At 65.6% G+C, this 12,416-nt stretch overlaps 1 protein-coding gene across 1 annotated transcript; it reads left to right on the forward strand.

Moving 5' to 3' along the window:
• Positions 1 to 1,504: 1,504 nt before the first annotated feature.
• AP5S1 (adaptor related protein complex 5 subunit sigma 1) lies at positions 1,505 to 4,054 on the forward strand (the record flags this gene model as incomplete). The annotated part of the gene is made up of 2 exons (XM_080343565.1): positions 1,505 to 1,692; positions 3,637 to 4,054. 2 exons carry the CDS (start codon positions 1,505 to 1,507, stop codon positions 4,052 to 4,054), a joined length of 606 nt encoding a protein of 201 aa, XP_080199691.1.
• Positions 4,055 to 12,416: the final 8,362 nt, after the last annotated feature.

Genomic DNA, 12,416 nt, shown 5'->3' on the forward strand with positions numbered 1-12,416 from the left:
TAAAGTAGTTTGTTCCCTTCCCGCAAGCCAGCTCTAGTGAACTGGGGGGCAGGAGGGGCTGTACCCCCGCCCCAGGGCTGTGGCACCTGTGGGGCTGTTGTGACACCCGTGGGGCTGTTGTGACACCCGTGGGGTGGCTCTGCCCACATGTCTTGTTTGTTTGTATGTGTTTTTTACACTCCTGGTTAATAACTCCTGGTTAATAACTAACTCCTTGAGGAGGGAGAACAACCCCCAACCTGGTGTGTGACTGCGCTGCAATGGGCTGGATGGGGGCGCGGGGGAGGTTTGGGGGGTGATGGAGTCCCTGGGGGCTCCCCTAGGGTGGTGGCAGCTGGGGTGGGGACAAATGACCCATTTAATGCTGCCCCCGAGCAGGGGGGTGTCAGGGGCTGGCCCAGACCCTGGGGACATCACTGGGGGACATGGAGCTGGGTCATGGCTGGGACCCCCAGGGCCTTGTGGGGCTGGAAGGATGAGAGAGGTTCTCCTGCCCCTCTGCTCTGCCCTGGGGAGACCACACCTGGAATATCGTGTCCAGCTGTGGCCCCTCAGTTCCAGCAGGACAGGGAACTGCTGCAGAGAGTCCAGCGCAGCCACCAAGATGCTGCAGGGAGTGGAGCATCTCCCGTGTGAGGAAAGGCTGAGGGAGCTGGGGCTCTGGAGCTGGACAAGAGGACACTGAGGGGGGACTCATTCCTGGGGATCAATATGGAAAGGGGGATTGTCAGGAGGATGGAGCCAGGCTCTGCTGGTGACAACCAGGGACAGGACAAGGGGCAATGGGTGCAAACTGGAACACAGGAGGTTCCACTGAAATATGAGAAGCAACTTGTTGGGGGTGAGGGTGTCAGAGCCTGGCCCAGGCTGCCCAGGGGGTTGTGGAGTCTCCTTCTGTGCAGACATTCCAACCCGCCTGGACACCTTCCTGTGTAACCTCATCTGGGTGTTCCTGCTCCATGGGGGGATTGCACTGGATGAGCTTTCCGGGTCCCTGCAGCCCCTGACACTCTGGGGTTCTGGGTGATGAGTGGCAGGTCCCCCATCCTGGCTCATACTGGCCCTGCCACCCACCCCCCAGGGTCACTCCGTGTCACCCGCTGTGGTCCCGCTGCCCCTGGCTCTGCCAGCCCAGGGTGACCCTGTCCCCCCACCCCGGCTGTTCTGTCACCCGCACCGGGCGCCCCTGTGTCCCCCCGGCCATGCTGTTCCCTCCCAGACTGCACTTCCTCCTTCTGTCGCGCCCATCAGCGCCTCTCCGCCAATCAGCGCGTTGCCTGCGTAACCTTGTCCAATCACGACGCAGCGAGCAGCCGCCCAGTTCCCCGCCCCCTCACTACGCTCACCAATCGCCGCCGCCGCTCCCTTCCGCATCGGCCAACCGCTGCCTTTTGCGTGCCGCGCCAATCCGAGCACGGCCCCGGCACGGCCGCTGACCAATGGCAAGCAGCGGATGGTCGGGCCGGCACCACGTGACCGCGCGGCGGGCCGGGGTCTCGTTGCCATGGTGAGGGCGTTCGTGCTGCTGGCGCTGGGCGGGCCTGCCCCCCCGGGCCCCGCCCCCCCGGGCCCCGCCCCCTGCCGCGTGCTGTACGCGCGCTCCTTCGGGACCCCCCCCGAGACCCCCGCGGACCCCGCGGACCCCGCTCGGCAGCGCCTCCTCCGCAAAGAGCAGCTGCTGGCCGTGGCCAGGTACCCCCGCACCCCGGCGGTGGGACCGGAGGGACCCCGGCATGGGACACCCCACGGGACCCCCTGCCTGGAGATGCTGGGGCTGCGACCCCCCCTGCACGGGACCCCCCAGCCCCCACTCCCTCGGACTCTCCGTTCCTGGGGATACCGACACCTCCCCCCCTTTCTGGGGCTGCTGAGACCCCCTCCCCTATGGGTCCCCCATTTCTGGGGCTGCTGGGACCCCTGTTTCTGGGGATGCTGGGACCCCCTCCCCTATGGGTCCCCCATTTCTGGGGCTGCTGGGACCCTCATTTCTGGGGATGCTCAGACCCCCTTTCCTGTGGGACCCCGGTTTCTGGGGATACTGGGACCCCCTTCATTATGGGACCTGTGTTTCTGGGGATACTGGGACCCCCTTCCCTATGGGACCCCCCCTTTCTGGGGATGCTGGGACCCTCGTTTCTGGGGATGCTGGGATGCCCTCCCATATGTGATCCCCCCTTTCTGGGGATGCTGGGACCCCCTTACTTATTGGACCCCCATGTCTGGCGCTGCTGGGCCCCCCTTCCCTATGGGACCCCCATTTCTGGGGATGCTCAGACCCCTTTTCCTATGGGACCTCTATTTTTGGGGATGCTGGGACCCCTACCCCTATGGGACCCCCGTTTCTGGGGCTGCTGGGACCCCCATTTCTGGAGATGCTGGGACCCCCTCCCCTATGGGACCCCCCCCGTTTCTGGGGCTGCTGGGACCCCCATTTCTGGGGATGCTGGGACCCCTGTTTCTGGGGATCCTGAGATGCCCTCCTCTATGGGACCTGTGTTTCTGGGGATACTGGGACCCCCTTCCCTATGGGACCCCCCCATTCTGGGGCTGCTGAGACCCCCATTTCTGGGGATGCTGGGACCCCCTCCCCTATGGGACCCCCATTTCTGGGGATGCTGGGACCCCCTCCCCTATGGGACCCCCGTTTCTGGGGCTGCTGGGACCCCCATTTCTGGGGATGCTGGGACCCCCTTCCCTATGGGACCCCCGTTTCTGGGGCTGCTGGGACCCCCATTTCTGGGGATGCTCAGACCCCTTTTCCTATGGGACCCCGGTTTCTGGGGATACTGGGACCCCCTTCCTTATGGGACCCCCCCTTTCGGGGGATGCTGGGACCCTCGTTTCTGGGGATGCTGGGATGCCCTCCCGTATGTGACCCCCCTTTCTGGGGATGCTGGGACCCCCTTACTTATTGGACCCCCATGTCTGGCGCTGCTGGGCCCCCCTTCCCTATGGGACCCCCATTTCTGGGGATGCTCGGACCCCCTTTCCTATGGGACCTCTATTTTTGGGGATGCTGGGACCCCTACCCCTATGGGACCCCCGTTTCTGGGGCTGCTGGGACCCCCATTTCTGGGGATGCTGGGACCCCCTCCCCTATGGGACCCCCATTTCTGGGGATCCTGGGATGCCCTCCCCTAGGGGACCCCCCTTTCTGGGGATGCTGGGACCCCCTTACTTATTGGACCCCCATGTCTGGCACTGCTGGGCCCCCCTTCCCTATGGGACCCCCATTTCTGGGGATGCTCGGACCCCCTTTCCTATGTGACCTCTATTTCTGGGGATGCCGGGACCCCTACCCCTATGGGACCCCCGTTTCTGGGGCTGCTGGGACCCCCATTTCTGGGGATGCTGGGACCCCCTCCCCTATAGGACCCCCGTTTCTGGGGCTGCTGGGACTCCCATTTCTGGGGATCCTGGGATGCCCTTATAGGACCCCCGTTTCTGGGGATGCTGTGGGACCCCCCAGGAACCCCAGAGCTCTAACAGCCACTTTTAGGGGGGCCAGGGCTCGGCGGGACCCCCGGGGCCGTGGTTCCACGGCCCCGGGGGTCCCGCCGAGCCCTGGCCCCCCTAATAGAGGGATTCACCCTATCCCTGGGAGTCTTAACGTGAGCGTCCCCCCTTCTCTTGCAGACAAGTGACCTCCCATTGCCAGCTGCTTCAACCACCCTCATCACTCCCCCCCGCCCCCCAGCCCCCCGAGGACCCCATATCTCTGCAAGATGCCCCGGGGGGGCTTTTCCATCTGCCCCCGGGGGACCCGTTTCCCCAGGGGGTGACGGTCGCCTGGCTGTCCGTCCTGGCCGTGGCTTTCGCTTTGGTTTGCGACCCCCGGGAGAACCTGTCGCTGGCCGAAATGACGCTGCGCCGCCTGGCCCCGCGGCTGCTGGCCGCCCTGCGGCTGCTGGGACCCGGTGCCGACGCGCTGCTGCGGCCCGAGGCCGCCGACGCCGTCCTGGACCGCATCCTGCCCCACGGACAGATGCTGTTCCTCAACCAGGCGTTCCTGCAGGCGCTGGACCGGGAGATGGGCATCAAACCAGCCCGCTGAGCAGCCACCAGGGGATGGGGACAATGGATGGGGACAGGGGATGGGGACAAAGTATGGGGATAGGGGATGGGAAAGGGGATGGGACAGAGGATGGGGATAGGGGATGGGGACAGGGATGGGGACAATGGATGGGGACAGGGGATGGGGACAATGGAATGGGGACGGGGATGGGACAGGGGATGAGGACAGGGATGGGGACAAAGGATGGGGACAGAGGATGGGGACAATGGAATGGGGACGGGGATGGGACAGGGAATGGGACAGGGGATAGGGACAAAGGATGGGGACAGGGGATGGGGACAGGGATGGGGACAATGGAATGGGGACAGGGATGGGACAGGGGATGGGGACAAAGGATGGGGATAGGGGATGGGGACAATGGATGGGGACAGGGGATGAGGACAGGGGATGGGGACAAAGGATGTGGATAGGGGATGGGGACAATGGATGGGGACAGGGGATGGGACAGAGGATGGGGACAATGGATGGGGAAAGGGGATGGGACAGGGGATGGGGACAGGGATGGGACAGGGGATGGGGACAGGGGATGGGGACAGGGCTGGGACAGGGCTGGAGGTCCTGAGTGCCCCCCAGGGTCCTGCTCACCGTCGGGCTCGGGCAGCAGAGGGTTCCCCTGCACCCGTAATATTGCGGGGGGAGCTGAGATACCCCACCAGGATGGACAGCAAAGGCGTCTTGGGAATAAAGAGAGTGAGCCAGCGAAGAGCAGGTTTTAATCAGTTTGTCCCACCCCGGGGGGGCTGAGGCCGTCCCCGTTAAAGCCCACCCTGAGCAGGGACAGGGACGTGTCCCCATGGCACTTTGTACGGGTGCTGGCTCCACGGGGGTGTTATAAAAGAGCTGGTTCCTCCTCCTGGGGGCTGCAAACCTGCACCCCAGCCCAAGGGACGGGTGCTGGGGGCTCCGTCCCCTCCCCGGGAGGGACCCGCGCTGGGGGTCCCTGGCTGTGGCAGCGCAGGGACAGGACGGGGGGCAGGAGGGACCGCGGGGGGTGCAGGTGTGAGGGTCCCAGCGCCCCCTCCCACCGCGCTGGCAGAGCCACAGGACAGGTGTGTCCCCGGCGCAGAGCTGGGGGACAGGCAGCGGGTGCAGAGGACGTGGTCAATCCGCGCCTGGACTAGCGAGCGTGGATGAGCAGCGGAGGCGGCAGCAGCCACGGCACGGGGGGGCTGTCCCGCTGTGGGGAGCTCTGGGGTGCGGGGGCTCGTCCGGTGCGTGCGGGGGTGAGCGGCGCCGGCAGATCCAGCTGTGGATCCAGCGCCAGCCCCAGCACAGATCTGGGAGCAGATGCAGCAGCAGAACTGGCAGCGGATCCACCAGTGGATCCAGCAGCAGGTGCAGCCGCAGATCAGCAGCAGACCTGGTACCAGATCGGGCAGCAGATCCAGCTGTGGATCCAGCAGCACAACCGGCAGCAGATCTGGTAGCGGATCCGGCAGTGGATCTGGCAGCACAACCAGCAGCAGAACCAGCTGCAGGTCCAGCTGTGGATCCAGACACAGTTCCAGATGCAGATCCAGCGGTGGATCCAGCTGAGGATCCAGCCATGGTTCCAGCTTCAGATCCAGCAGTGGATGCAGCTGAGGATCCAGCTGTGGTTCCAGCTACAGATACAGCAATGGATCCAACTGCAGATCCTGTCGCGGATACAGCTGTGGCTCCAGATGCAGATCCAGCAGCGGATCCAGCTGCGGTTCCAGCTGCAGATCCCGCCGCGGGGCTCAGGGCGCGCTCATGTCGCGCTTGCAGATCCAGAGGAAGGTGAAGTTGCAGTTGTGGTCGTTCCAGAGCCCGTTGCCCACGGCGTGGATCTGGGCGCAGCTCTCCTGGCCCCATGGCCCGTGGTCGGTGCTGTCCGGCTGTCCCGGCGCCCAGAAGCTGCCGGGGGGGGGGGGGGGGGTCAGGGGGGCAGGGGCCGGGGGTGCCAACCCCCCCAGAACCCCCTCACCTCTTGGCCTGAGAGTAGGGGGCTCCGTCCACCCAGCGCCAGGAGCCGCCTGATCCCGTGGCCGACAGCCCGATCCAGTAGGAGCCGCCCCGCGCCTCCCGCGCCAGGTAATCCTGGGGACAGGGACACCGGGACACGGGCAGCGAGGCGGGGGGGGGACACGGGCAGGAGGGGCTGCAGGCAGGAGCTGGCAGCAAGCAGCAAGTGACAGGAGCAGAGGAAACGGCCCCAGGTTGCCCAGGGGAGGTTGAGGTTGGATTTAGGGACAATTTCTTCCCCAAAGGGCTGTGGGGCATTGAACAGGCTGCCCAGGGCAGTGCTGGAGTCACCAGCCCTGGAGGGCTGGACAGACGGACATGAGGTTCTCAGGACAGGGGGCAGGGACAGGGTGGGTTATGGTTGGACTCCATGAGCTCGAGGGGCTTTTCCAACCAAAGTGATTCTGTGATTCTCTGAGGCTGTGCAGGCAGGAGTGTCACAGGCAGGGGGGTCACAGGCAGGAGGGTCACAGACAGGGGGTCACAGGCGGGGGGTCACAGGCAGGGGGTCACAGGCAGGAGGTCACAGGCAGGGGGTCACAGGCAGGGGGTCACAGGCAGGGGTCACAGGCAGGGGGTCACAGACAGGGGTCACAGGCAGGGGCTCACAGGCAGGGGTCACAGGCAGGGGTCACAGACAGGGATCACAGGCAGGGGTCACAGGCAGGGGGTCACAGGCAGGGGTCACAGGCAGGGGGTCACAGGCAAGGGTCACAGGCAGGGGGTGCACAGGCAGGGGGTCACAGGCAGGAGGTGCACAGGCAGGGGGTCACAGACAGGGGTCACAGGCAGGGGTCACAGGCAGGGGTCACAGGCAGGGGGTCACAGGCAGGGGGTCACAGGCAGGGGTCACAGGCAGGGGTCACAGGCAGGGGGTGCACAGACAGGGGGTGCACAGGCAGGGGTCACAGGCAGGAGTCACAGGCAGGGGGTCACAGGCAGGGGTCACAGGCAGGGGGTGCACAGGCAGGGGGTCACAGGCAGGAGGTGCACAGGCAGGGGGTGCACAGGCAGGGGGTCACAGGCAGGGGGTCACAGGCAGGGGGTGACAGGCAGGAGTCACAGGCAGGGGGTCACAGGCAGGGGGTGCTGGGGCTGCAGGCGGGGGGGCCGGGACCATCACCCACCTGCTCCTCGGGGCTGGTGACGGACACCAGGTGCGCGTGTGCGGAGCGGCAGGCGACCTCCGCGTCCCCCCACGCCTTGCGCTCCCCCGAGAAGAAGTAGATCCTGCCCTCGTGGTAGCGCCAGCCCAGCGCCAGCCCCTGCAGCCACCGCCCTGCGAGCCCCGCGGGACGGGACGGGACACGGTGGGGACGGGACGGGGACAGGGGCACGGGGATGTGGGACACGGTGGGGACGGGACGGGGACAGGGGACGGGGATGTGGGACATGGTGGGGACGGGACGGGGACAGGGGCACGGGGATGTGGGACACGGTGGGGACGGGACAGGGACAGGGGATGGGGATGTGGGACACAGTGGGGACGGGATAGGGACAGGGGACAGGGATGTGGGACACAGTGGGGACGGGATAGGGACAGGGGATGGGGATGTGGGACAGCGATGGGGATGGGATAGGGACAGGGGGACATGGAGCCAGGTGGGGGACACGGGGACAGGTGTTCCCCTCGGGATGCCTGTCACCCCCCCGGGATGGCTGTCACCCCCCCGGGATGGCTGTCACCCCCCAGGATGGCTGTCACCCCCCTAGAATGGCTGTCACCCCCCGGGATGGCTGTCACCCCCCCAGGATGGCTGTCACCCCCCAGCACGTTACCGAGCTGGTCCTTCCGTCTCTGCGCCGCTGCCGAGCTCTCACGGCGGCTCCAGAGACCTGTGCGGGGTCAGGGAGAGGAGCAGGCAGGGATGGGACAGGGATGGGACAGGGATGGGACAGGGATGGGACAGGGGATGGGACAGGGGATGGGACAGGGGATCGACAGGGGATGGGACAGGGCTGGGACAGGGATGGGACAGGGATGGGACAGGGATGGGGACAGGGGATGGGACAGGGGAGGGGACAGGGGATCGACAGGGGATGGGACAGGGGATGAGGACAGGGAATGGGACAGGGGATGGGACAGGGCTAGGACAGGGGATGGGGACAAGGGCTGGGACAGGGGATGGGGACAGGGGATGAGGACAGGGGATGGGACAAGGATGGGGACAAGGGCTGGGACAGGGGATGGGGACAGGGATGGGGACAGGGGATGGGACAGGGGATGGGGACAGGGGATGGGACAGGGCTGGGACAAGGGATGGGACAGGGGATGGGGACAAGGGCTGGGACCGGGAATGGGACAGGGGATGGGGACAGGGGATGGGGACAGGGATGGGACAGGGGAGGGGACAGGGGATGGGACAGGGCTGGGACAGGGGATGGGGACAAGGGCTGGGACAGGGCTGGGGGTCCCGGGTGCCCCCCAGGGTCCCGCTCACCGTCGGGCTCGGGCAGCAGAGGGTTCCCCGCTGCCACCAGCTCTGCCCGCGCTGCCCGCAGCTCCGCCTGGCCCTGCACGTCTGGGAGCAGGCAGGGGCTGAGCACCGTGCCAGGGCTGCTGCCTGCGCCCGCACCCCGCCCGCACCCTGCACACATCCCTGCACACATCCCTGCACACATCCCTGCCCGCACCCTGCCCGCACCCTGCACACATCCCTGCCCGCACCCTGCCCGCACCCTGCCCGCACCCCTGCCTGCACCCCGCCCGCACCCCTGCCTGCACCCCTGCCTGCACCCTGCCCGCACCCCTGCCCGCACCCCTGCCTGCACCCCTGCCCGCACCCCTGCCTGCACCCTGCCTGCACCCTGCCCGCATCCCTGCACACATCCTGCCCGCACCCCTGCCCGCATCCCTGCACACATCTCTGCACACATCCCTGCCCGCACCCTGCCCGCACCCCTGCCCGCATCCCTGCACACATCCTGCCCGCATCCCTGCCCGCACCCTGCCCGCACCCCTGCCCGCATCCCTGCACACATCTCTGCACACATCCCTGCACACATCCTGCCCGCACCCCTGCCCGCATCCCTGCACACATCTCTGCACACATCCCTGCCCGCACCCTGCCCGCACCCCTGCCCCCATCCCTGCACACATCCTGCCCGCATCCCTGCCTGCACCCCTGCCCGCGCCCCTGCACACATCCCTGCCCGCACCCCTGCCCGCACCCCTGCCCGCACCCTGCCCGCACCCCTGCACACATCCCTGCCCACACCCAGCCCCTGCCCGTGTCCCCGTGTCCCCGTGTCCCCGCGGTGGCACTCACGCAGGATGACCAGGGCTGCCAGCGCAGCCCCCAGCACCAGCAGCACCGCGGTGCCCACGGCCAGGATGGTGCCCTGTGTCCGACAGGACGTGGCCGGGGGGGCCCTGGGGGCTGTGGGGAGAAGCCAGAGTCACCCCAGCCCCGCGCGGCGCGGGCAGCTGTCTGTCCGTCCATCCGTCCCGCGGCCGTACCTGCCGGGGCGCTGCGTGGGTACTGGATCTGCAGCGGCTCGTACAGGTCGGGCCCCGTCGCCGCCATCGCCGCAGCCGCGCTGGCACCGGGGCTGTGGCCGCGCCAGGAAAGGGAACCGGTTACCGGGCACTCCGGGGCGTGGGGACGGTTCCTGCTGCCCGCCGGGCGTCACACGTGTCCCCACGCCCTGCGTGGCGTCGTCTGGGACAACCCATCATGTGAGGCACACGGGCAAGTCCCAGCACCGCGCTGGGGCTCCTGCACCCCCGCCGTGGCCAGACCCCGACCCCGGCCTTGACCCCAACCCCGACCCTGACCCCGACCCCGACTCTGACCCCAACCCCGACCCTGACCCTGTGCTTTTGTCCCCAAACACACCCCAGTTCCAGTTTGTGTTTCCCACGCACAGACACAGAAACTTTGGGAGGTTCCCTGCACCCCAGGAGGGAATCAGCTCCCCAGCCTCAGGGAGCAGCAGCTGGGGGGGCGCTGGGGAGAAGGGCATCATCTTCATCACCATCGTCACCTTCATCTTCTTCATCATCATCATCATCATCTTTGTCATTATCATCACCATCATCACCTTCATCATCATCATCTTTATCATTATCACTACCATCATCACCATCATCTTTACCATCACCAGCGCCACCTTCATCTTCATTGTCATCTTTATTATTATCATCACCATCATCACCTTCATCATCACCATCACCACCTATCACCTTCATCATTTTTGTCATTGTCATCACCATCATCACCTTCATCACCATCATCGTCTTCATCACCATCATCACCTTCATCATCATCCTCACCATCACCATCATCTTCACCACCATCATCATCATCACCGTCATCACTTTCATTGTCACCATCACCGTCTTTATCACCATCCTCACCATCGCACTGGGACGTGAAGCCCAAGGGGGACTCCCCCGCCACGGGATCACTCAGGATCACCATCCAGCCCCCCGGCACAGCCCCGGTGCCACCCCCCACTGCGGCACAGCCCCGGTGCCACCCCCCACCGCTGGCACAGCCCCCCGTGCCACCCCCCACCGCAGGAGCAGGATGTGGGCTTTGGGACTTCTGGGGGGATTTTCCTCTTTGTGGCCCAAACCATCATCGTGTTTGACACAGACGCTGGAAATAGCCTCAGATATGCTGACACAGCGTTTTTCCGGCAAACGGAGGAATTGCCCGAAACCCCGGGGTTACATTTCCGCCCCGCTCCCCGACTCCATTTCGCATCTTTTTAACCCGTTTTCGGTCACTCGGCCGCGGGCCTCGCGTGTCGTTTCCGCACTGAACCCGCTTCCACACCCGCGGATCGCTGCGGGATTGACCGAATTCCCCTCAAACCGCAGCCGCAGGGGACTTTCCAAAACACGCACCCAATTGACGTCACTGAGTCTCTGCGACCGCAACTCCACCACCGTCTGGGCAGCGAGACGTCCCTAAAACCTGCTAATTCAGATTGTTGTGTGATTGTGAGGTGTTGGGTCCACCCCCTGGCACCAGCAGGACCCGCAGACGGGGTTCGGTGTCCTCCGGGCGCTCTGGGCTCCGTCCCATCGCTCTGCCCAGCCATTCCCGGTTGGGTTTCGGTCCAGGGGGGTTTGGTGTCCTCTGGACTCCATCCTATCGCTCTGCCCAGTCTTTCCCGGTTGGGTTTTGGTCTGGGGGGGTTTGGTGTTCTCTGGATGCTCTGGGCACTCCTGTCGCTCTGCTCAGCCCTTCCCGGTTGGGTTTCGGTCCAGGGGGGTTTGGTGTCCTCTGGACTCCATCCCATTGCTCTGCTCAGCCCTTCCCGGTTGGGTTTCGGTCCAGGGGGGTTTGGTGTCCTCTGGGCTCCATCCCATTGCTCTGCCCAGCCCTTCCCGGTTGGGTTTTGGTCCAGGGGGGTTTGGTGTCCTCTGGACTCCATCCCATTGCTCTGCCCAGCCCTTCCCGGTTGGGTTTCGGTCTGGGGGGGTTTGGTGTTCTCTGGGCTCCATCCCATCGCTCTGCTGAGCCCTTCCCGGTTGGGTTTCGGTCCGGGGGGGGTTTGGTGTTCTCTGGATGCTCTGGGCACTCCTGTCGCTCTGCTGAGCCCTTCCCGGTTGGGTTTCGGTCTATGGGGTTTGTGCTCGGTCTGGCCGTCAGGAGAAGGTTCCGCGCCCCATGGTCGGGTGGAACAGGCTCTGCAGGGACACGGTCACGGCTGTTCAAGGAACGTCTGGGCAACGCTCTTGGTTTTACTGTTTAATTTTGGGTTGTCCTGCAGGTTGGACTTGGTGACCCTGATGGGTCGCTTCCCCTTGAGATGCTCTGTGACCCTACATATGGGCACAATGACTTGATTTATTCGTTCCTGTCAACTCAGCTCCCACACGACGCAGACACGGCCTTTCATACCGGAGTCCTCAGTTTGCTACGTCAATTTTTAGGGTGTTTCCCGGGGTGCAGCACCCCGACATCCACCAGCGGCCTCGGATGGAGGCGACGGCTCGTTGGGGTGTGAGGATGTGACCGGGCGTGCGGTTGTGCCGCGGTGAGTCAGGGCCGGCGTTCCCGTCACCGGGCCGGGGGTGCCGGGGGTGCCGCGGTGCCGCGGTGCCGGGAGGAGGAAGGAAACCGGCCAGCCGCACGTTGCATAAGCGGTGAATCATGAAGACGCGGAACGTCTGGAGTGGGAAGGGACCCGACAGGACCATCCGTGGAGCCCGCGGCACGGCCGGGAGGTGGGGTGGGACTCGCTGGTCCCCATGGGTCCCATTGGGGGTCCCCCCTGCCGGCAGGTGAGGCCACAGCTGCTCCTCGTTCAGCGTCGCTGGTGAACTCAATGTACGTCTGATTGCTGCATCCAGATCATCTATAAAAACATGAGGCTGAGCCCTGGGAGCCCCGCTGGG

The sequence above is a fragment of the Nesoenas mayeri genome (assembly GCF_963082525.1).
Source record: "Nesoenas mayeri genome assembly, chromosome: 4".
NCBI classification, from domain to species: domain Eukaryota; kingdom Metazoa; phylum Chordata; class Aves; order Columbiformes; family Columbidae; genus Nesoenas; species Nesoenas mayeri.